General features: G+C 41.2%; 1 protein-coding gene across 10 annotated transcripts; it reads right to left on the reverse strand.

Annotated features, from left to right (window-relative positions):
- Positions 1-568: 568 nt before the first annotated feature.
- git2a (G protein-coupled receptor kinase interacting ArfGAP 2a) lies at positions 569-25,703 on the reverse strand. 10 transcript variants are annotated; one of them, XM_021316958.2, is made up of 22 exons: positions 25,323-25,703; positions 19,861-19,994; positions 19,583-19,698; positions 17,314-17,419; positions 16,382-16,468; positions 16,126-16,256; positions 15,919-16,013; positions 12,909-12,954; positions 12,577-12,582; positions 12,445-12,496; positions 12,293-12,365; positions 12,094-12,191; positions 11,905-12,016; positions 9,999-10,117; positions 9,745-9,894; positions 7,116-7,364; positions 6,294-6,380; positions 3,897-3,979; positions 3,569-3,760; positions 3,212-3,343; positions 2,734-2,797; positions 569-2,054 (listed from the first exon to the last, which is right to left on the reverse strand). In XM_021316958.2, the coding sequence occupies exons 1-22, from the start codon at positions 25,372-25,374 to the stop codon at positions 1,842-1,844; spliced, it is 2,397 nt and encodes a 798-aa protein (XP_021172633.2). In that variant the 5' UTR covers positions 25,375-25,703; the 3' UTR covers positions 569-1,841. The 10 variants fall into 10 exon arrangements, with proteins under 10 accessions (XP_021172633.2, XP_021172638.2, XP_021172635.2 ...); XM_021316962.2 differs by having other exon boundaries at positions 1,933-2,054; positions 3,183-3,343; XM_021316963.2 differs by lacking the exon at positions 7,116-7,364.

The following is a 25,703-nucleotide window of genomic DNA, read 5'->3' on the forward strand; positions in this document are numbered from 1 at the left end:
CCTTCCAGCTGGGAGGCTGCATCTCATACATCCCTGCACTTCAGCCGAGCGCAGGAAGGGACGTTACTTGGAAGAGATTTCAATATGAAAATGGATTCGATAACACTTTGGGAAGATGAACAGCGGGTTGCTCAGCAATACAGCAAACATCTAGCTCTAGCCCATGAGTTGCACTTTAAGAACAAAAGCAGCAGAAGGGGTACAGAGCCAAACACGCGTGATATGCGACGCTAAGCTGAACGAAGCAGCTGCAAGACAACAAGGAGCTGGTTGCATGAAACCGAGCTGATCTAGCTTTATTCACAGAGATCTTTGTGCTGTTGACAGAAAACGGCGCGGCCCTCACTGACCAGACAGACGGGCACGGATATAAGCAGCTCCAGTAATGAACTGCAGACACGGCTACGCTCGGAAAGCTGATAAAACCTAGAAATAACTGAAGCAAACATTAATATTGCAGAGCTATAAAAAATGTGTCAGAACATTAGTTCTGAACTATGGATGGTTAATTAAATGGTTATTTATATTGAATAGTTATTATATACAGGATTCCTGGACGGTCTTTTTTTTTGTTTTTCCATTAAAATGTCTGATTATGCTTCAGCCATGGGACTCAAGTCACAATAATGTCGGGTTTTTCTTCACATCCCACATCAAGTCTTGAGTTTATCATTTTAGTCTTGGCTGTTTTGGAAACCGCTTTCATCTCCACGTTGACGTTCGGTAGATGGACATTAGGAACTGGAGTGCTTGCTGGAAGTTTGACACCATAAATGTATCAGGAAAAAAACAACAAAGAAGTTTGGTTTCTTTAAAGTCTGTGTTTTCCATATTTAAAAATGCATATTTTAGAACCATAACACCTGGGACATCTTCAAAAAAGGAAACATGATGAAATCAGATTATATCCATGGGTTTTCACAGCAGATCAGTAATTTAAAACACACTTTTCTGAAATAAATAAAACCATATGAGATATGCCCAATAGAAGCAAGGCACTAATATATATGGATGTCCAGTCTGAAAATCTCTTAATGTGATCACAGAATACGGCTTTCTTGACAGAAACACCATTTTAAGCAGACTATGATTAATGGCTGAGTCACAGCACTTTGGCTACAAAGATCATCTTTGAAGAAAACACGCGTGAGCTGTATGGCAGTAAATACTGTTGAATATTGATTTCTGCTTATCCGCCATAACCTTCTTTTTTTTGTGGGTCTTGTTTCGAAGCATAACGTTTAACAACGTGATTTTTTATTTTTTTTTATCACTACTTAGCTGTACCAGCAATGAGTCTGAGACAAAAAATGTTTTGTATTTTTCACAGTAGAATTATATCTTCTGTAATTTTATGTTGAACTTTAAAAAATGTATACAGTTAAAATCAGACCAAGAAATCTTAATCTGGAAAAGTACAGAGTTATAGAAATGTGTAGGAACCCTGAATATAGCAACAAACGTGGTTTTGGACAGCTATTGTTGATCTCTTTCAGCATGCAGTCTAATGTGCTTTCATCTTCTTCTTTTTTAAGCTACTTTGAGCTGAGTAAACATGTTTTACTCACTAATAGAGTAATACACATGTGCTTGCTGGAAATTGCTACCTTAAGAGAAATTGTGCTACTACAATACCTAGATATAGCAACATTGCATTTAATTTTACTCCCCCCTGACACTCTTGCCTTTAGATATAGCCACTGTTGTTTATAAATAGAAAAAAAAACACACATGCATATACCACAATACATTAAAAATAATGTTTTTTTTTAAAAAAAAACAATCACTGAAAATATAGGAACAATACTGAGATGTTGGCTTTGGAGCATGTTAAGTGCAGTTTAGTTAGTGTTCTCCTTGGTTGTGATGGTGACGAGCTGCTTGGCGGCTTTGGCGATGTCGTAAGCACACTGGATGACCTGCTGGGTGACGAGCTGCACGTCCGGCCCCGAGCAGCCGTCCAAAGGCACAGCCTTCCGGCATTCGTTCTGCAGCCGGCAGGCGCTGGCGGTCAGCAGGCGCAGAGAGCCTCTCACCGTCTCTGAACGTGGCTTCTGCACGGGAACGCACAAAGAGGCACGCCGTCAGGTTTGCTACTAGAAACAGGGGATGACGCAAAACACAAGGTGGACAACTCTCCATAGTGCGGTTCAGAGGCCTACTCTCACTGGTGTGCATCTCATTAATGCTGGGCCTTTCATGATGCATTCTTTTTTTTTTTTGGAGGGTGAACTAAAAAAGCAAAATACAGCTTCAATGAGAAATAAGAATTGATGTGAGGAAATTTTTCTTTACCGAACCGTGGATTAAAGAAAATCACCCTAAATTCAAACCTGGACACCCAGTTATTGTTTTTTTTTTTTTTTTTTTTTTTTACCCACACAGGTGAGAAACTGTTTATTTGTAGTGTTTGCACTCAGGGATTCTCACAAAAAGAGAGCTTGAAAACTCGCATACTCCTTCACACGGGTGAGAAAGCATTTATTTGTAGTGTTTGCAGTCAAGGATTTTCACAAAAAGAGCATCTAAAGACTCACATGTGCGTTCACACAGGGGAAAAACCATTTACTAGTTATTGTTTTTAAACTCCGTAGCAACTGTAGGTTGTATCATATTTCCAGCCCCACAAATTAGGAGTGAAACGTATCGTTAAACTACGATGGTGTTCAAGCTGATGATGAATGAAGGTAGTCATTTCTGACAGGAACCGTAAACACGAGAGTGTTATCAAACCTTTGGGAAGAGGGCAGCCATTTCTGTTACAGCCACATGGATCCTTTCTGAGCAGGGGAGAAAGCTGTGACAGGGGAGAAATATATTTTTATGAGTTTAACACGGGCATGTTCACGTTACGTTTAAGTAAACCATTACACAAACTTCTAATAATACTAATCCTGAACAGATATCAAGGTATAAGGTAACAGTTTCACAGTAACATGCCGTATTAGAAACAACCGACCACACAGCAAAAACGTCAACCTGGAAAATGAAATAGCGTCAGTCCAAAGCTGCTCCACGATTTAACTTACCTTTAGTTTATTTATTTATTTTTTACATAAAACAATTCAAAGTCAGACCACTACCCCATGCAGAGGCACAGCCAAGAAAAACCGAGCTTGTTAGCAGGTGAAGCACGGCAAGAGGGAAGAAACGGTGTGAGGGAGAGGAAAATCAAACTGTGCCTGGGAGGCAGGGACAGAAGCCAGAGTACCAGGAGGTGGGGTCAGGGGACCGCAGGCTGAGGGGCTGAAGGGGAGAGGGGGCCTTCTCGGCCCACGGCACCAGAGTGCTGAAGCATCCCAGGCTGTGACGGAGTCGTCGGACCCCCTCGCGCTCGCTCGGTCTACGCACGGGTGGGCGAAGGACGGGGAAGCCAAAGAATATTGCAACAGGTGAGCACGGATGGAGGTGGGATGAGCGGGAAGAGACGTTGGCAGGAAGAAGTGGACAAAAGGCTTAAAAATAACAAACTGTAACAGACTAATGATCAATGGAGGAGGAAATCAGGTTTGAAATGGATGCAAGGACATGAAGGCTGAGAATGAGATGCGTTCTCCTTCAGGCTCACCTGTCCTGTTTGTTGTCCTGAGCCGCTCGAAGGAGCTCCTGAATGTTCTTGGTGATCTGCTCCGTTTTGCGGATGACGTCCTCCGTGCTCGGAAGCGTGGGGTCCGCCTCCATCTCCAGGTCATCCAGCTCGGGGATGGAGCTGCCCTCTCCCAGCCAGCCGCCGCTCCTCAGCCTCCCCCTCCTGGCGAAGCTGCAGAAGGAAAAGCCAGAGTAAAAAAAGACAAGCAGCACCTGAAGGGAGCGCCAAAACATGTCACCAGACAAAAAAAAAAAAAAAAAAAAGGGGGCAAGAGTGTGATTTGCTGGCATAAACGTTGACGTCTTACCCAGAATCCTCCATCTCAGAGTCATTGAAAGCGTTGTCATAGTCGCTCTCTGGTACGCTGCTTTGCTTTTCCAGCTTAGAGGTCTGGAGGGAAATTTAGCAGCAAAAATAAAACGACCAGTAAGGGCTTTTAATCTCTCCTGTTCAGTGTTCAATAAAACATTCTAGATGTAAAACCTTTGTCTGCCGAGCATGTGCAGCGCTCGCCATAAAACGCTTTGCACATGAATAAAAAAGAAGAGCAAAGCTGAGAGCTGAATGGAACAGGCCAACTAAGCTATGAAGCCAGTGCACCAAATTTATACAATACAGGCAAAACAATAATAAAAAGGTATAGGGAAGAAGAATATTATTGAAGTTCAGAAGGTTTGTTCAGACCGGTGGTCAAGGCAAAGGTTCATGTGTGTCTGGAGGATTGTGGATTCCTGAGGGGAAGGTTAAACCAGCCAAAGAAAAAAAGCAGTTAGCAGTTATTTACATGTGGCAAGAAATATCCTGTTAAAAAAATAAATAAAAACCACAAGATCCCAGCTTAATGTTTGTCTAAACAGTTCAGAAAGGCTTTTAATGTTCCCAAGCAACAAACTCCCTTTTAGCCAAATTATATTTTTTTTCTGTACAGATTTTAGCGCATTATGTGCTTTATTCTCATTACTTTGGCTGTTTTAATGTGTTTAAAGTTAGATTAAATGAAAACGCTATGAGGCAAGAAACCTTTCGTCTTCGCAGCATTTTTTTTTCTTTCTACTTTGGACTCATGAAATGTTGAGACTGACAAGTACAGTCATGCCTCACAGGCCTGTTGAGCATTTTCCTGAGCTGCAGAGCTCCGTGTTTAGGAATCCAGATCTAAATCTGACTTAGAATGAAGTCCAGCTAATCTTGCCTCAGAAAACTTCAGAGATGAGATTAATATCTTTTCTGCCTTCACAAGACAAACCTTTTTTTTCTTTTTTGCAAATATTTTCAGTTACAGGATCAAACTAAACTAAGCTTAAATATATATTTTTTAAATTAAACAGGAAGTAAACATAAAACATATTTACTTATATTTGGTAAAATACACAATTTCCATTCGTTTTGCTTCAGTTTAAAGTGTAAAATTTAGCTTTTCAAAAGAAAAAAAAAAAGCAGCCGCTGCAGCTCATCTTACAGCTCAAGGTTAAGCAGCCAAAAATCACAGCTGGTCTTTACAAATCCTTGCAAAAAATTCACACACATTGGATTTTATTTCATTTTTAATTCCTATATTAAATTTTGCCACAATACATTAGGAAACTTCACTGTATTTTATTGGGATTGTACGCGATCAACCAACAGAAAGTAATGCATAACTGTAAAGCTAAACGAAGAGGATACAGTTCTAAATTTCACAAATCTCAAAAGTGTGGCCTTCATTTGTATTCAGACCCCTTTACTCTGTTACCCTTGAATAAAATCCAAGAATGTCAAAAGTCACCTCGTTAAAGGGACAAATAGTTATAGTGACAAGAAGGAAAGCCAGCAGAAATATAATTTAAAGTTTGCCAAAAGCCATGATGTGGACAGAGCAAACAGGGGGAGAGAAGGTGGGCTTGTCAGAAGACATTTTCTTCCCAAACACTAAACATTTGTGTGGTGAAAGACTAAAACCAAACACCACCCTAAACACAGAACCCCCTAAGATTAAACACGGTGGCGCCTGAATCATGCTGTGTGGATCCAGAGAAGCCTAGCAGTGTTGATTAGACGGAGGATGGAGCTGAATTCAGGATGATCTGGTAGGGGCTGTAAAATTTGTCTGACTGGCACAGAGGTTCATCTTCCAGCAGGAAAACGACCCTAAAGCCAGAGCTTCACTGAAATGGTTCTGTGCAAAGAATATTTGTGCATTAGAACGGTCCAGTCAAGGTCCAGGCCTGAATGTGTAAAAGTCTGTAGAAAGAAAACATTTATGTTCACTGATCTAATCTGAGTTTATTATCCAGATGAGCAAACCTGGCAGATGTTTACCCATAATCCCTTACAGCTGTTATGGCACCAACAGGAGGTTCTATAGAAATATAGTAAGTAGAGGGGGACTGAATACAGATGCATCACACTCCTCAGATTTTATCTGAAAACTCTTATTTTCCTTCCCCTTTACATTTACGCACTAATTTGTGAGGACTCTTCCGCTTAAAAGTCTAAGGATGTTGAGTAGGAGTGAAGACGCGGCTGAAAGCTATGCCTTTCTGCTTGTTAACAGCGCACTGAGGATGATGCTGATGACGGCAGCCAGCGGGAGGTCGGCTCATGCAGCGGGGCGGATAGATGGCAGGAGAACACAGGAGGCTGGAGGAGGAGGGACAGATAGAACGGATCCAAGTGGATCGGCTCGGTCCCACCAGGATGCGGGCCGAGCGCAGATGTACTTAACCTTTTGAGAAGTGTCGTCCTTGGACCAAGACAGGGTGGATGGAAATGAGGGAAGGGATGAAGAGGTCACAAATGCACCCCTTTCTGTCTAAAGACAGAGGTTAAATCATATTTCAATGGAAAAGCGTCAGATAAGAATAAATAAATAAATGAATGGAGATGGACATGTCCCCTGATAGATTAAGTTTACTGCTGATTATGATAAAAATGGCTGGGCAAAATGTGAAGAGCTCATGAACATTAAATATAAATCTGGGATTTAATGTGATTAAAAGGTTAATCTTGAAGGAACCATCTGTGGTTCATTTGTGAAGCTCTTTGCAAAGATCTTGCTTGAACTGCATGAGCTTTAAACACATGAAGAGGTTAGAAGCCAGTTCATTAAAAGAAAAGTCTCACATTTAACCTCAAAGTGTCTGTGCGTGTATGTGTGGGTGGGTGTGAGCATCATGCATTACAAAACACAGTGTTTATACAGGAACTTTAATGCAAATCAACATGAAACAGTACAAAAAGTCAATGCTAATCCTTTTTTACTCGCCCGAATACAGTTTATCCAAACAAAGCAGCAATCCAGCAAACCGAGACAACACGAACTAGATCCTCAACTGGACACAATGAAATGAGACAGATGTGTGGCGTCGACCGCTTTAACGGATCTCTGTCGTCTTTGACGAGGAGACCAAATACTCCGTGGCAAATCGGCTCAAACGAAAACGCAAACTGAATGCAGACAAGGCGGGGAAACGAGGGGGGGAAAGACACAGGAAGTGAGCAGTGGAGAGGAAGCTGCAAAGGAGAGCAGGGAAGAGGTCTTACTTACATGAGATGGAAAGGGTTGCAGGCTGGGGAGACCCTCCTCTGGGTAAGGAGTTTCCCCTTTGGAAAGATAGGGCTTCAGGCCTGAGCCGGTCTCATACATAGACATGGGCCGACTGGCCCGCGCAGACTGCCGGCGTTTCAGGGCTGAGGGGCTGGACGGGTCAGGGTAGTCTGTACCGCTGGGGGTCTGATAGACATTTGTTGTGACCTGCCGCCTGAGAGAGGTGTTCTCGCTTTGCAGAGATTGCAGCTGGAAGAGACGGTCAGCAGGAGACTAAGAGGCGCTCTCAGCAAGGCAAGCTCTGCTCCCTGTTACCTGTTCTGTAAAGCTACCCCCCATCTTATGCTACAGTTTCTACACATTTTATATTAAACTTGATCCCACTAACGTTTTAATATGGAATTAATTAAGCAGATCAGTTCCTAGTCACTGTAAAGCCAAATCAATGGGCATCGTTATAAAAGAGAACTTAACCTTGGTCTTAAAATGCGAAGCAAGTCATAAGCAAGCGAGAGACTGTTGCACAAAGATGCAGCTACTAACCGGCCTCTCAACAGATGGATTTCGTTCCGCAGAGCTCCACACGGCTCCCCACATCCATCTGGAATCGCTGCCATTGGGAGGGGTTTCAATACCACATAAAAATGGACGAGCCAATCAGGAATGCTGGGCGGGATTTTCATAGATGTGACGGATCAGAAGTGACTGTTTGGATTCAGACAACTATGGCGTCTCGCAGCGAGGAAGCAAGCGGTGACATTGATGCTGCTATTTCATCAGCGTTGTCCAATCTACCGAATATTAATTCTTAAAAAGAACGCCAGAGAACGGCTTTGACGGCTTTTGTTAGTGGGAACGATGTTTTCGGTTTTGATGGGAGTGGTTGAAGTAGCATGTCTGTAAAGATGACCGACAAGTGGTTTATCCAATCATATGCAAGGATTTTTGATCAGGCCCCTCCGTCTAAAATACATGCCCCAATGGAGCGATCCCAGATGGATGCGTGGAGCAATGCGGAAACGAAATCCATGTGGCCAGAGTCAGGTTATGCAGCTACAGAACAGACAGATCGACTGGAGAATCATAAAAAGAGGCTCAGGGGAAAACATCAATGCAGCAGTTTGCATTCAACAAAAGGAGGGAAGGGAAGATTTGGTAGGAGAAAAGGGGACAAGGTCTCTGATTTAAGTTCAGAGAGCTGAATGACAAAAAAAAAAAAAAAATTCTTTTCTCCTTACACATTATGATATGCCCATTAAAACATGTTATAAGCAGTAACAGGTTGGCATGAACAGCCCTTTACCTAAACGTGGACCCCCACTGCTACCCTCCACAGAAGGAGAATAAAACAAGAAGCCCGAGTACAGGTTCATCTCAATAAATCAGATTATCATTGATTATCATTATATATTCCAGTGTTCATTTCTGGTACTATGATGAGGTTACAGCTATGGTCTTCTAACGGGGAGCACATTCACAACAAAAACTGCTGACTTGACGGTTGTCCAGCTACTTCCAAAGAAGATGACTGTTCAGAGAAAGCTTTATCCAAGCATTTACTATTATTCAAGTTTAGTGGAAGGGAATTGGTGGACAAGCAGCAGGGATAACCATAACCTTGTTGGAGGTGTGCTTAGGGGAGAGTCACGAGGTCTGGACCGCAGCTAAGGTTAAAGTCCACCATGCACAGATGTATCCAGGACCTCGTGGTAAAGCCACTCCTGATCCTGACGTCAGATGGGTCTTAATAGGGACCAAACTGTTGCTTAGGGGTCCAAAATCCTCTATTCAGGTGAAATTAAAGTTTGCATTTCATTTCTAAAAATCAAGGCCAGCATCTGGAGGAAGAGTGACATTTCCACAGTAACTAAAATAACCCTTTAAAATATTCTAATTCATTGAGATCTGTACATCCTAAAAAGGATCAACTAACAAAGAAGTCTTAAAAACAGGCTCTAGAAAAGACTAATCCATTTGTTGTCAGTGAACAACAGGACAGGTGTAACTCTACCGTGGCTCAGAGGATTATTTTCCGTGTGACTGATCACTGCCAAGCAGAACGATCAGAGCAAGTTTGTTTGACCAGTACCTTTCAGTCAAATATAACCAATTAGAGAAAAAAAAACAGCTGCCAAAAGAAATAAGCTACAACAGTTTTGCAATAAAAAAAAATAAAAACACATGTGATGAAGCACGCACACAAACATACATACATACATACATATCAGTTAGTCACTATTGTATCATAAAAATTTAAATCCAGGGTCATCATGTCATGCTTTTGTTTTTACAACATGCTTGTTAGTAACATTAATAAACACTTTCACTCCAACTTATACATAACAAAAATATTATCCAATATTAAATGGGGAAAAAAAGATGCATACATTTCTTATTAGAAGTAAAAAAAAAAAAAAAACAAGTGGAAAAAATGAAAAGTTTCCATTTTTCAATGAAGTTCTGAAACGTCCTGGTCAAAAAGAAGGCAGATCGCTCCGATTTCGTTGACTCTGATCACCTGGTGACCCTGGCCACCAGAGGGCGCCCTTTGCCATCCGCACCCTCCCTCCCAGCCAGGCCCCGCCCTCCCCGGGGGTTAGTGATCTTATTGGTGGGGCGAGGTGGATACCTTTTTCTGCATCAGCCTCAGCTCGTCGTTCAGATTGTCGTTGGCTTTCAGCAGCTGCTGGATCTTAGCTTCAGAGGCAGAGAGTGCGTTTTTCACCTCCATGTATTCATGCATAGTTATAGGGCCGTCGGAAAGGTCAGAGTCCAGGCTCTGTGGAGGAAACTGGTTGAAAGAGACAAAAACCACCAACGAGGAGAATCTGTCCTTTGAAAAATGAAAATAAAAATTAAGTTGTGAATTTAACAACCGATCACCTTGGTTCTGTCTCCTTTGCTTGAAGGGAGCTCTTGATCTGTATCTTCGTCGGACGCCACGCTGTCATAATCGCTGCTGTGCCTGACTGCCACGCCCTTTAATATGAGTTCAACGTTGTCTGCAACGAACAGCATCAATACGGGTTGTTTTCAGTGTTTGGCTGTTTGGCACAGCATTCAGAAGTCTCCAGAAACTTCTCACGTTTTTGTCATTCTACAAAACCACAATCTTCAACATAACTTTTTAACGTGACAGACCAGGACAAAGACGTAGCTGATTAAAAAGTAGAAGGACAATAATTGATGCTATTTAGACCGTTCAGTCAATACTCTGCAGAACCAGCTGCAATTTCTACCAGCCTTGCACATCTACTATGCAATATAGCTCAAGGTCAGTAAGAATTACATGGAGAGCCGTCTATGAACCTCAGATGTTTATTTTTTTTCTACAGACGCGCAGCGGAAATGACTGGACTTTGACTAGGCCATTCTAAAAGAAGAATGTGTTTTGGTATAAACCGTTCTATTGGAGCTCTGGCTATACGTTTAGGGTTGCTGTGTTTAGCGCTACCTTCCCATCAACTCTGACCAGCTTCTCAGTACCAAACCAAAAAAAAAAAAATCTCCACAGCATAATACTGCTACCACCCTGCTTCACATGGGAGACAGAGGCGCTTTCCAACACACATAGCGGTTTATATGTAGGCAAAACGTGCATGCCGCGTCCCCTAGATGAGTGATCGCAAACCCCTGGGCCGTACAGCGGTACCAGTCCGTGGGTCATTTTGTTCCCGGGCCTCACAGAGAGAATAAATAACCAATATTATTTACATTTTATTATTTTATAAGAAGCCTTCAGTGAAGAACTGATCCTGCCTGCCACTAAAGACCTTTCCCATGAACCTCCAGGAGAGACGCAGGCCTAAAATTGTTTGTTGAAATGAGAAAAAGTCAAACTACGCAGTAGACTGAACACAAGCAACGCATTTCTGGTGTCATTGTCTCCCACCAACCCTAAACGGACCGCCTCATTGCTGAGAAACCAGCACAGGGCTCCCACTGAGTCGGCATTATAGTGAGTTGTATTATTCACGCACTTTATATTTGTGAATATTTACATTATTAGATTTAGGAAATGCCCGTTCTTATGCCGGTTGTCTATTTAGATTTTGTCGTATTTATCCGCCACACCTTCTGACATTAAACTAGTCTGTGGCGCTAAAAAGGTGGGGGACAACCGCCCTCCGCCCTACATGGGTTGTGGCAAACTGTAAACGGGACTTCTAGAGTTATTTTTCTTCCATAATGACCAGAAGGGTTGATAATAACGTTGTTATTATATGTTATTGTATTGTGGATTTATGCACAGGTGAGCTGCGCTTCCCTTGCTGGTTCTTTTAGTTTAGTTGAACTTTTAGACTATCAAGGCTTGGGATTTAGTTTTATTCCCAATTCTATATTAAACTTGTCCATAACTGGGTCCCTGAGCTGTCAGCTACGTACATCGTGATGCTGTTTGCTCACTAACGTGTTGCAAAAAGCCTCTGATGCCGCCACAGTACATCTGTGACTGAATTACACATTCAGCGAGTCCAACAAGTTTATTGATCACAGTTGAAGAGGTTACAGTTTTATTCATGGGTATCAGAATAAAGGGGTACTAAATACAAAACAGACTTTACAGATTTTTTTCTTAAATTAATGAATATGCATCCTGCTCCTTACACATCACAATAACACACTATGTTGTGTTGGACTTTCACATGAAATTCCAACACAACACAACTGAAGTTTGTGGGTTGTAATGCGACAAAATGTGTTGATGTTCAGGCGGTAAATACATCTGTAGTTCTCTGTGCATTAATGTCAGCAGGACTCTGGATAAAAACAAGAGGAGCAAACCAACCTTTTGGGCTGCACACTGAATTCCCTTGTTGTCTGCGCTTGGCGTCACTTAATATATCGATGACTAGAGTCGCAAACTCGTGTGCGTTGAACCTGGCGAGCTTCTGTCGACCCTGGAAGAAAACAAGGCGAGTAGCAGAGCAGAACCCGGTTTACAGAACATGCAGGGAGCTTTGCACAGATGACTTGCCTGGTTTCTTGTTGACGAGTATTCTGGATTTACAGGAAGGAAGGGGACCAGAGTGGTCTCCGTCACCAGGGTGCTGTGATTCTGCGTAGCCAACCATACTGCGAACAACGCGACGCAGATGACAGGGGTGAGTAAAGCCGCAGCTTTCTGAAAGCAGGTCTAAGGACTGACGCGCTGATAACGCTCGATCCTCCTTTACCTGCGTCCGTCTCCCGTCTGTCCACTTCGTCATACACGTCCATGGCCAGCTCTTCAAATAAGTGATTGCTGAGCTGCATGAAGGCAAGAAAGGCACGTTTAGCCTTAGGAGGCTGAAAGAATACAATCTCTACTGGTAAGCGAAGCACTTACCGACTGTAGTTTTCTCTTTGCTGCTTTTGCGAGTTCTGTTAAATCTGGACTGCTGCAATGACAAAAACACAGCTTATAATTTTATGCAAACAACTTACACCCCCCTCCCCTCTCCCCCCGAGTTATACTTACACGTTTCTGCTCCATCAAGACAGCAAGTGAAAAGGGTCAAACATGTCATTTAAATTTAACTCAAAGAGCAAACATTCTGCAGAGCAGTTTTCTGACCGGGGGAAATTTAGAGCATTTATTTGCAGCTCTTTCAAGGACAATTGTGTTATTTGCTACGACTACAGAGAACTTGGGTATGTCAGTGACTACTGTGGGCCTGTTCGCTCTAAAAACTAGATTAAACAGACAGCTGAGAGCGAGTCAGCAGAAGGCAGGAAGAAAAAGCTACAGGCACAAAGAAGCTGCAGACTGCTCTGCATCAATGTCCTTTAAGATGCATGAGTTGACCTTACCTGTCAGCCATCTGGGGGACGATGAAGTGCTCGCCACTTTTATGATCTAAACAGACCAAAGGGAGAGTCGGGGATTTATATGACATAACCGTTTTTAACAATAATTGCAAAAGGAGTCGGTCCATGCACGTTTTGGTGGTTGGATCTTCTTCCCAGAAACCATTAATTAAAGACATCATATAGGTGGTTGATTGATTTTTCTTCTAAAATACAATATATTAGGGTTTCCCCCACCGTAGCTTTACTCGCTCCTCCGCCAGGCTAAGCACCGTTTGTTTATTTTAAATGCCTCGATGTTTGAGAGCAAGATATAATGGTCAGTTAAGTTCCCGTCTGGGAGAAAACCTCCCGGTCCAAATAAGCTAACTGTTGTTAGCATTATTCTTTACTAGTCCATTTTTATCTGTATACATTATACCAGTAATGGTATTAGGTGGAAGGTAGCAATGGTCCACTTTTATCATTACACCGAACAGAATTTATTTACATCCTGCTCTAATTTCCACTATAATCCAAAATAGTTTCAGAAGAAATTGGAGCACAAAATAAGTTCCATAAAAGGAAATACCTCCAAGAATAAGCCACCAAATTCAAACTACCGTATATAATTGACTTTAGTGTCAACAAGATATCCCACAAAATATGGAAGCTTTGAAGTTATAGATTGTAACAGTAGGCCTGTAAATAAAATATTTACCCACTCATTTATATGTTTATCTAGTGTATGCATCTGTGAAAAATTAAAGTAGTTTCTATCAACCACACTAAAACTTTTGCACCTAAAAAAAGAAAAAAAAAAGAAAAAAAAGAAACCACTTCTCTAAACAAAAGAGCCAAACGCACTTGTTCTGCTGAAACTGGATCTGACAAACTCCTGGCTGATCATGTTTATATGCAGCTTGTCCAGTTTTACTTTATGGACATTACAGACAACTACATAGTGGAGTCTTTGTTGGGACATGGTACAGCCAAGTCTTTAATCCATGCAGCTCTCAGCTCCACATGAAGACATGGGCAGCACCATCAAAATCCCGATCAGAACCTGATAGAACAAGCCCGGCACCTCCACATCCTGTGCAGTCTCCACCCTGCTGATACACGGGCATTCACTGCGAAAGAGGGGCAACTTCACACTGAGAAACTCTGTTCAGCTCAGGGTCCTGATCTAGTTCCCAAAGAGGAACAACAATGTTTTGTATATTAAAAAAAATTACCAATCAAAACAAAATCTTTGACTTTAAAAGAAATTAGTTATGTGCATAATCGACAAAGAGATTATATTTAATCGAATTGTTGCTTCTTTTTTTTTTTTACATTTATTTTAAACCCAAAGTGTAAAAATCTCATCCATGATGTTGTAGTTCAGATTAGCAAAATTCCCAATTTTTTGTTTTTTTTCCTGCCTCTGTTTTAGCTGCCTTGAAGAGAAAAACCAAACCAAATGTTTTACTCTGCTCATTTCATTTTCACCACAAACAAGAAAAAAATGTAAGTATTTCTATTGTAATATTTTATATCTTAAAATGAAGACCTAATAGCCCCTTGTTTTGTTTTTTTATTTTATTGCGGACTTCTGACAGGAGAATTTTAGCTGGAAATTGGATTTTCTTGTCTGTGGTGAACACAGTTTTGACAAGACCTCAAGGCACATGGAAAACGGGTCTGAGGGAACTACGGGGAACTTAGAAGGGCCTGAGATACCGGATCAAGTTCATAACTTGAATGTAAAGAACTAACTAAGGTCTGTAGGGTCCATCACCTGTCGGGATGTCTGTGGGCTCTGAATGAGGACACCAGCCATAACTTCACGTTATAACAGTATAAAAGGGGCAGGATGGCTGCCCTTGGCACACTTGTGGATGGTAGTTTGCAGTATCAGAGTATGAGAAATGGGGCAATTGTAATGTAGTAAACTCCCCATTAAACAGAAATATATCACAGTTGGCCTTTGCGTTGGATATCAAAGAAGAAACGCAATTATAAAAGTACTTCTCTGAAAACAAAAAAGGCCTTTAGAGTCACACCAACTTAAAAATAGGAAGCACTTTTATATGTGTATGTGACGCAAGCCTGTCTCTCGCCAAGGCTGTGGACAGAATGCACCGTTTTCTTGACAAAGGGACTTTTTTTTTTTTTTTAACCAGAACATGACTGTGTAGCTGCTTATTGGTGACACAGATAAACAATGGAGTGAGCGCTTTGTTAAGAAGATCATCTGTGGGTGAGCTCCATAGAGGTAGACAGAGGGAGAGGTGAGGATAGATTTGTCCTTAACGACACTAAAAAATCCCTTTGTTAAAAAACACCCATTTTGAAACCATTGGAGTCTTAGATTTTAGAGAATCAAACAACCTGAAGGGCTAGGAGACAGCCTGGTTAATGACATGGCTGCAGATAGCCACACCAGAAGGGCACCGCACTGGAAAACTGAAGCAGACCAAAAAAATGTTGTCTACCAAAATACGGCCAGAATTCTAGATTTTCACAGTTTTTCTCACATGCGGCCTTCGTTTGTCATTGTGGTAAATTACAGACAGGCTGCCTTCCAACTCCTGGGTAGGGTGCCGGTTTGTTAGGTCTCCAAGCCAATGTACTCAGACAACCACTCTCTGGACTTCCTCCTCCTCCTCACAGGGCTAATCACCAAATAACTCATTTTATAAACTCAAATTGGGGCTGCAAAGTTTGCCATCACTACTCTTTTCTAGCACGGCCAATGCGTTGTGCTTTGGTACCTTTTGGTTGCATGCTCAGCTGTCTTGTGCTCGTTTTGTTTCTTAGATATTTGTCGAAATCGTAAAATAAATTAATATAAACTACAGCAAACTACAAGCTTGAATAGACCTGAAGAGGAAAAAAAACAAAAACATCCTTTTGCTCAATAAATCCCTCATTACTAGTTTCTGATCAGAATACCCAGGTACCAAACGTGCACAGACCGTTAACCTTGATCTCCAATTAAGCAAAAATCACAAATAACCCTCTATTACACATCCCTGCCACTGGTTACCTGGTTTTCTGCCACATAAATAAAACGCCAGTCGATCAGTGAGCTCATACTGAATCTCCACCAGCCGGTCGGCCATGTCATAGTGACCAGCTTCTCTGAAAAGCACAACAGTAACAAAAATGATTCAAATGCATGCATCCAGGAATGCCATGAAAAGACCAAAAAAAAAAAGATATAAATAAACTGGTAATAAGTGAGAAGATTCACCTTGCATAGTCAATGGGAGTTTTGCCATTGCTGTCTAGAGCTCCAGGATCAGCCCCATAAACAGCCAGCAGTTCAGCCTGAGATACTTGACCTGCCTTCGCAGCTACATGCAAAGGAGTGTTTCCTTTTTCCTGGAGGAGACGTTTGATTAGCAAAAAAAACAAAACAAAACAACAACACCACGCAGAGTAGGGAAAAAAAAACACAAAAATATACAGAAAAATATATATTTTTTTGTAGAAAACATGAGTCTTACTGGATGAAAAAAATTTGCTTGTGCTCCCAGGGACAGCAGCCTCAAACAAGTCTCAAGATTTGCTGCGCGCACACTGGAGTGAAGTTGCTGAAAAATAATTATTGCTGTGAGCTAAACTAAACATACAAGATAAAGCCTAAAAAAAAACGTAATACTTCAGAATCATCCACTGTTCTTGGCACCTCTGGTAAAGATACTTGCAAAAAACATTTAAATGAATTACAACTTTAGCAACTTCATTGGCTGCAGTTCCTCCTTTACCATCTGTGTGAGGTAAGATAAACTGATCAGACTTCTGTGTCAAAGTTCCTGCTTTTAACCTTTTGGTTATTAATTGCCTCCAGACATTTTGTACCACTACTAACTTTAAGGCCACAATTAAAACCTGTTTTTGTTATAAGGTCATATTTTGAACTTGCCTTTTATGTATTTGATTCTGTTTCTATAATGTTGCTTTTATGTGCAGCACTTTGGTCACCTCGTGTGTTGTAAAGGGCTATATAAATAAAAGCTGATAGATTGATCAATCTGACCCTGCCTTACATGAGTGGCATGTTCTCTCACCTTTCCCCTTTTGATGAGTGGCTACGAAAACAAGGTCTCTGTATCAGGTTAATATTTATACCCCAGAGAAACAGGAAGTCATGGATTACTGAATAGAATCTCATAACACTCTCCTCAACTCTAAAACATAAAGTAAAAATTTAAAAAGGTTTTATTTGCTTTGTAGGAATTAGGAATTACAATAAATGTAGCCCGGGCGATTTTGTTAAAACTGTTTCACATGTGATATTTGTCCCCACTGAATAAACACACTAAAAAAAGGTTTGGTTTTTCAGTGTAAAATCATCTTGCTGCAGTCAAAAATGATTTTGAAGGCTTTAATAGATGCTTTACTATGGCTGCCAGTGGAGTGTGCCGTTTCTCCTTACCTTGCTTAAATCCTTTGCTGTAGAGCTGTCATCGTCACGGCACGGCATACGATGGACAAACGCCAGCATCTGATATTTGGCTCTAATAAACTCTGATTTGTTTGGGCTTTTGAAACACAAACAGAAGATGAATGAGAACACAATTTTTTTTTTTACTATTGTCATTATTACCATCATTAACATCCTGACTTTTCCCCATAAGGGGAAAAAAAAAAAGTAAAAGGCTCATCTTATATTGATACATTTCAATGTTGATCTTTTCATTTTTGCCACAGACAGCATTTTTGCTTTTCTCCTTATTTGCTCAGATCATTTTCACTTCTTTGCCATTTTGTACTTTTAACGTTCTGATCGTTTTGTACCCAACTTTTTGGGGTCCTAAACCACAAGGAGGTCATTTTGTATCCATCTGGACGGCCATGGTTTAAATCGTTTTTTTTCCTTCCTATATTCTACTCATTGTTTATTATGGGGATGCGTCTGTTTGTTTGTTTTGTTAATCAAATGACTTCTTTTTGGATTGCTGATTAATCTATATTCTGTAACAAATTTTCCTTTTAAAAATGAAACCTTCTTGAACTTCTTTTAAACAATAAATTATTTCAGTTTTTGCAATTAACAAAATAATGAAAACAAAGAGTTGCACTAATTATATTATTTGAATTATATGTTTATAGCAGTATCTTCAGCATGACATGAAACAAAACGAGCCTTTCTTAATACAAAATAAAAACAACCTAAATATTCAGAAGGTCAAATATGATGAGACAGAGGTGGAAATAAAAATGAGATTTGGCCTCTGTTCATGCATAAAGAAATCTGAATACTTAATTTTAAAACGTTATAATGGAGAATGGCTACAACGAGATTAAAATATCTTGTGATGACTATTATATTGATAAATATTGTGATGAATAAATGTGTTGTGATGAATGCCTATTTTCTTCTGCCCTCTCTTTCTGTTGTTTCCATCACTCTGGGACCTCTAGCATCTTGAACATGCCATTTGTGTCCGAGGTGGCCATCTGTTGCTATAAGGCTCTGTCCAACTGACCAAATATTACATTAGCATGAAAAATGCATATTCATAACACTTGGAATTTATTAGCCTACAATTACTGCCCTCCAAACAAATCTTTTCAATATGAATATTGCAATGAATTTACAAATTTATATTTACCAATATCTCTTAACTATGTATAATATTTATGAGTCAATCTGATTTAAAATGAGTTAATTTAGACATAGATCTAAATAAATCACGCTTGCTATCAGATAAATGTGTAGATGCGATACCGTAGCTGAATATTGGCACGACTATATCGATTTAGCCTGGTCGGCCAGACTGACTGAGGGGAGCAAGTCAGTCGGGTAAGGCTCCATACGCTCAGGTCTAAAACAGACCGGAACAATCACAGCGCAGGAGGCGGGACTTTACCATGCGCCACTATCAGCGGCAGAATTACCCATAATGCAGCAGCACTTTTCTGTAACCATAACAGTGAAGATACATATGGTGATTTTTGTAGCTTGGTGCCTTGGAAAATTAAGAAAATTAAGAAAGTGAATGTGAGTACGGTCTTGGCTCATCAGGCCAACATCGATTACAAACAGAAATCAGTTTCCTGATATTTATTTTTTCCACCATTTTTTGGCTAGCTTTAACAACACATATGGCACGCATCAAGGGCACAAACTGACAAAAAAATATATAATTGGCATGTACATAGATACAAGGCTCTTAAAATGTGAGATCCAACTAAATATTACATCGAAGCAGTTGTTTGAGCTGAGTGCATCAGCAAAACTCTTTTAGCAAATTGCATAAACAGCTACTGCTGTTTGTGCAATTTGGAGAAACATAGTAAGAACTTGTAAAAAAAGATCCTAAGAAAGAGAAATTCAGAAAAAATGCAAAAGAAAATTATTACTGCAGCAAATTTCTATCAGCAGGATCTATAAGCTGATAGCCAACACTGAAGGGACCCAATCTGTCATACGTCATAATAGTCAAGCGTTTCTAATGATCGGAACCTAAATGAATGGAAATAGGATTCAATACAACGTAAGAAAGAAATACAATTAAATAAAATTGGCAGAGAAATTTGAGGTTTTTATGGACTACAAAATAGAGGAACAGATTGGCAAAGAGGCAAACTGAACCAGAGCCACCATTGCTGTACTTAAAAAAGTGCTTCATTAATAAAGAAAAAAGCAACAAAAAAAATAAATAAATAAAAAATAATAATAAATAAATAAATAAACTTACTGAAGTTTGTCTTGAGGACTGGCTTTACGTTTTCCACTCATCACAACAGATGCAGGGTCCAGAAGGGAGTGCTCCCATATTGAATTTGCACCGTTGTTGTATAACGTTTGCACCATCTAGACGAAATAAAACAATCATAACTGCTTAAACTGTGTCCCATTAAATGAAAAAAAAAAAACAGTGTAACATCAAGGCAGTCCAGGCCCAAACTGCTTGGTCTGCAGAACGTAGCAAACATGGCATCTATTAGTGTTCGCTCTCTGAAGAGGCTCATTAACCTGAAGCTGCGTTGGAGGCCACGGGGAATGCGTCAGGTGACGGACTTGGGAGCTGTGCCTGCCGAGACTTCGATGAACACTGCAGCACTCGTCGCAAATCAGCACCCCTCTGTTCACGGAGGCCCAGCGAGGCTCTGGAAAACAGGAGAGCCCGAGTCAGAGCGCCTGCAGTCATGCTGCACGAGCAACCTTTCAGAAGCAGACTGCTGAAAATCTTTGATCCAAAAAATAAATAAAAATAAGGGGAAAACAGAAAAAAAAGAGATTCAAACCTGCTTATTTTAACAAAGTGCCCATATCAAGCGGTCATAACATTAGAATAACACTGAAAGAGTTCTTTCATTTTGTCAGATCATAAACCCATTTGACTGCAGGATAAAGAGATCCTGAATAAATACAAAAAGCATTTTTTAAAAAAAGATGATTTCATTTATAAAGGTATTGCATCTTCCTTGGTGTCCTTTACCAGAATACAGCGATTGATGTTTGAAGCAACGTGACATATTGGCCATTGATCCCCTTAACAAGCAGGGGCCTCAGTGTTGCGTTCAGGAACGGTGCAGAGCAGCAACAGCCTGGCACCTCCTCCTCATGCAGGCCGTCAGCTTGGCCCCGCGCTGCTGTGGTCTGGCACACCGTTCCTCAGCCAGAACCTGTCACCAGGAGGCCAATGTGGTTGTGTTGGCATCTCTGACGCATACAGCCTGCTGGGTGTTCGACGGGGGTTGAGGTCAGGACCGCAGACGACCCATTTCATCTGCTCCACGCCCAAACTGAGGACGTAGTCTCAGATAAATCCCTCCCCCACCAAATCTGGGTGCCGACACCATTCAGTCTATAAACGGTGCAGACGTGGGATTACAACTTGATGTTACAGAACATCTCTCTGCACTGAGACCGCCTCCTCTGGTGACGAGCCTCCTTTTTGAAGAAGATGTCGGCCCACACCATCACACTGCCTCCACCGAAAGCCGCTCAGCACTGGCAGAGGGGGATGTGGCGAGTTTTACGCAGGTCTAACCCATACAATCAACTCTGCTGTCCAGCCCACAAATGCATTTTCCTCACAAATGCAGGACCATGTAAGGCAAACGTACCCGCTTTTAAAAAGGTGTAAACTTTATTGACAACATGCATCGTTACAGCAAAAAATGATAAACTTGAACAAACACCGACCTCCTAACATTGTGTGCTAAGGGGAGAGTCATTACGCACAGAAGTTATAGATTTCTGTAAACCGTGATGGTGGTGGCTTACAGCCAAAGCAGGAATGTCATGTTAAAGCCATAGTGTGGCATAGCCAGTCACAGGGAGGGCTGCCGCCTTGACAGCTGTCCAGCAGATCGCCATTAACACCCTCTGCAAAAGGTCACGGCTTAAAGAGGTTAGCTGCCCACGGGCTGCTTTATGCAGGCGGAATAATAGAGGTCTGAGCGGAAGGAAAAAAGGTGCACTTGTTGATTTAAGATGAATACAGACGAGCTGAAGGCTGCCATTAAAGTCAAGTCCAGTTTGTTTGTGTAGCAGATTCCAGCAGCAAGACGGTTTAAAGCGCTTTGCGTCATGAAAACATAAAAACATCATAAACACGTTGAGACGGTCACCGGTTGTGAGACCAGTAACAAACATTAAACTTTAGCACGTGAAAACATCCATACACATCCAATATGTTGGTCAGAGTTATTATGGGCTGAGAACAACCCTAAAAAAGTGGATTTTCAGTCTTCATTTAAAGGAACTCGGTGTTTTGGCTGTTTTCAGTTTCCTGGAAGTTTGTTCCAGGTTTGCGGAGCATAGAAGCTGAATGCTGCGTCTCCATGTTTGGTTCTGATTCTGGGTATCGAGGAAACCGAGGCCTACGTCGGACCTCATCGGTGCACTGGGCTGGATCCATCCAGCGCTGCACTGATGCAGTAGTTCGTGCAAAAGGAGCAACAACCAAGTGCATGGATGTAGTTCCCATCAGCCCCACATTTCTGTAGCAATGCGTCTTATAAACTACTGTAACTTTTTCAGGAACTGAGTTTTGGATTTAATTTGCTGAGTGTAATGGAGCCATGTCATTCAAGTTTAATTCAGTTGATGCAATTAAGAATTTGGGTAATATTTGAACTCATTGAGACATGCATGAGTTTTTGTGTTCACAATTTACACCTGCAAAGGTAATCAAAGTAAAAACAAAAACAGATTGTTGCAATAGTTTCATCTGAAGCGCTGAATGCTGAAGCGAGGCCGTGCAGCGTGTCAAAGGTTTGCAGACAGGAAGTGAGGACCAGCAGTTAGAAGTGGAAGCACCCTCTGAAAGAGCAGCTTCCTCTTTGACGGCCGCGTTAAGACAAAAGAGAAACGAGAAACAGCAGCGCGCCGTGTATGAAACTAAGTACAGTTCGTCACCAGATACGTGTGTGAAATGAGTCCGTCTGGAACCCCAAACTGCACCGAGTTCAGATGTACAGAGTTCAGCCCTGCCGCGGGCTAAACGCCGACGCACACGGAGCGTGTGGCTTTGTGAAAGGGGCAGACGAGGAGGACCGTAAAAAAGCAGCAGCTGAGGGGTAGGAGCAACAGCTGCTGGGGTTGCTGGTCGGATTCTGTCTCCTGGGTCCCCCCCCCTCCCCATTTCTCCACTTAACAACCCTCCACAGGGACTTGCTGACATGCCTCCTTCATGCTTTTCTCAACAAGAGCAGCTAAACTTAATGCCACATCCTCTTGAAGCTCTAAAAATATTAACACCCAACAACTGGTACCGGCCATATGTTGGGGCAGCTGCTGAGAAATCCCCCCCACCCCGCCCCGCCCCACCCTGGGTTAACTAATCTGAGTGACAAGATGACGGACGAGCTCCTGCATACTTTGCAAACTTGCTCATTTAGCAATAAAGAAGAAAAAAATAGTTGACATAGGATAAAGCGTTTGTCAATAATAATAATAAAAAAAAAAAAAAAAAAAAAAAAAAAAAAAAAAGGGAAGCTGCATGTGTAATTTTCTTCCAGTAACCCGAACGGTCATCAAACTCTTCGAACAATAAAAAGAACTGTTCTGCAGCAACAGTATGCAGCCAATGCGCTCGGCATCCTGTTTTGCTTCCTGTGCCCGCTGAAAAACATCGCGTCACTTCTTTTTCCTTTAAATGGCACTTGTGAAAAGTATCCGAGACACAATGCAGCCATTATTTGTTCCGCTTTCACAGGCCCATTAGGGCGTGGAAAGCTCCCTCCAAGCTTCTCCCGGCCGGGCCCATAAATTACTTCAACAGGCAGATCTCTGGAAGAAGACGAAGGTATTTGTCTCATACTGGAGAGTCTCGTTGAATAACAATCTTGATTAAAAAAAATACAAAAAAAAAAAAAAAAAAAACAACAACATGGTTTTAATGAACGGTGTTCGTTCAGTTTGCCACAGGGATTAAATGTCACCTTTTAGATAACTGGTCGGCGTCTAGACTGTAGTGAGACATTCAGGTAGGTTTGTTACTATAAGCAAGGCTACTTCCTGTTTTAGTCCCTTGGACGGTGATCATCACACTACTGGCTGAACTGTCCAATCAAAACAGCTTTTTATTCGCTGCTGCAGTTTCCAGAATTCCTTGTGATAACATCTACATACCCAGAAAACCACTTATCTTTATTTATTTAGATCTTTTATTTTATTTTTGTCATTCTTGTTATATAGCCAGTGTTTTATTGTTGAAGCTTGGGTCCAAACAAACTGATTTGCCTAAAGAAGAGGAGAACCTATTAAATGAACCAAATCGTCTGTAAATTACAGGTCAGGTAAATGGTATTTATTCTAACCACTAAAAAGAGCAACGACGTCAGATTAAAAGATACGGTCATTTCAAGGTAATGTCAAAAAACAATGTAAATTAAAGATTTTCTTTGTCATTTTAGATCACAGACAATCAGAGGCTTCAATGTAAACAGAGAGACCAAAAAAAACAAACTTATTTTCAGCTTTTACAAAAGCTGCAGCTGTCTTAGCTGACTTAGCTCTGGGCCTACACGCGTCATCTTGGGATCATTTGAAATTTCCTCCAATGACCGTTCAGACTAAACAGTTTATTCTGACACCCAAGTATCAGAACAAAATTTTGTATCACAGCTGAGATAGCAGTAACTTTAGAAACCTTTTCAAATCTTAGTACCCCTTGATCCCATTGACCTGCCCACTAAACTGTAATCTGATTTATTTCTAGGGAGACAAACTCTGACTGATGAAGAGTGAGAGGCTCAGGCTAGGGATAGCACAGTTACCGCTTTTCATGATTACCATGAAAGTTTTACAGAACAAAATGCACCAAGTGAGAAATATAGCTTTATTTGGACTTCATAACAAGACAAGGAAGCCTTTTTGAAGAAGTAAACGTCATTGCCAAGTGCAGAAGCATCTGCCCCTGGCACCCTAGCAGAATATGCAAAGAAAATGGTACTAATTTCTCATATGTCTTGGAACAAAGGCTCTTTTGCCAAGGTTCTGTTTATACTCAATAATCAGAGCCTAAATGATGCACAGATTTATGCTCTGAGCATACAGACTACACACAGACAGCAGATGGACAACACCAGAACTTGCTGCAAACCTTCAGAATGTATATGCATAAATAAACGGCACTCTAAACTTAAAAAAAGCAGATTTTGAAGATAAACAAAAGAGCTCACAGTCGTCTCTGCTGATACACAATACCTAGAAAGCATTAAATTAAGGTCAGGCCAGTCAAAGTATTTCAAATGTTGAGCTCTAGACCTTGAATGCAGTCAAGATTCCTAATACCACAAAAATAAAAAATAAAATAAAAAACCTGTGGATATATAGGTTGTGTCTGAACTGAAGACTGCACCCATTTAACAAAGGGCAGTTGTCAATTGTTTTAAAATATACAATTACTTAATTCTGCTACAATGACTACAACTAGCAATAATAACATTGTAATGCTTGTTTAACTCTTACTGCTGCAACTTCAGCCTGCAATGAGACGGTTTACATCAAATTAAACACGTGAATAAAACCATGATATCATTAATAATGACTGTAAATGTTGAACAAACTCATGCAGATAAAACGTCCTTAGATCGTCACATCAGTAGCGATGCTGGTGGTGGGGATTCATTTTTATTATCAGTAAGTGTATACATCAACAAATAGACTAAACTGTACCAAAAGTGACTTTTAAATGAAAGGACGCGGTTTTGATTGAAAGGAATCATGGCACAGTTAAAAACATCACAACGCTTGAATTCAAAACTACACTGGAAATGCAATAACGCTATAATAAAAAAATAAGCACAAATCATTAAAAATATCCGTACATATGACATGCGGGAACTATTAAGCAGAAGAAGAAAGCGCCGCGGGGTGCCGGTGGTAATGAAACCCGATGCATTATAATGTATAAAGCAGAAGTGTGCAGATAAATGCCCTTAAAGCCCAGGGCGCCCCTCCCTCACGGTGAACGAGCTTACCTGGGACGCCGCAATCGGCGCACGACTCGGCGTTTCGCAGGCGTTTAGACATCCTTAAATCTGGAGGAAATCCCTTCTACAAGGCGCAGGGCATTAAACCCGTCACCATAATCACTGGTTGCGCTGCAGGAAGACGCCTTCCGCGTTAGCTACACTTAGCTAATATACATTAAAAAAAAAAAAAAAAGAAAAAACAACCACGAGCTGCTGCGTTATTTATCTGCGGCTAGCCGTGGAGTTTGCGTCACAACCATGACAGCGTTAGACGTGAAGATTTAAATGAAGCTTCTCGCCTGCATTGCAGCTGACCGGGCACCCACCTGCCTCGGTAACTAGCCTGTGCCCATTTGTGAGTTTATGCCCCAGTTCTTCTTCTTCGTG

This window comes from Fundulus heteroclitus, chromosome 12 (assembly GCF_011125445.2).
Source record: "Fundulus heteroclitus isolate FHET01 chromosome 12, MU-UCD_Fhet_4.1, whole genome shotgun sequence".
NCBI classification, from domain to species: Eukaryota; Metazoa; Chordata; class Actinopteri; order Cyprinodontiformes; family Fundulidae; genus Fundulus; species Fundulus heteroclitus.

Coding starts and splice junctions, on each gene's coding strand:
- git2a (XM_021316958.2), bottom strand. CDS start 25,374: ATGTCTAAACGCCTGCGAAACGCCGAGTCGTGCGCCGATTGCGGCGTC. Junction 7,365..9,744: donor TGAGGCTGATGCAGAAAAAG/GTATCCACCTCG, acceptor CGTCTCTTCCAG/CTGCAATCTCTGCAAAGCGA. Junction 6,381..7,115: donor TGCAACCCTTTCCATCTCAT/GTAAGTAAGACC, acceptor CTCTGTCTTTAG/ACAGAAAGGGGTGCATTTGT.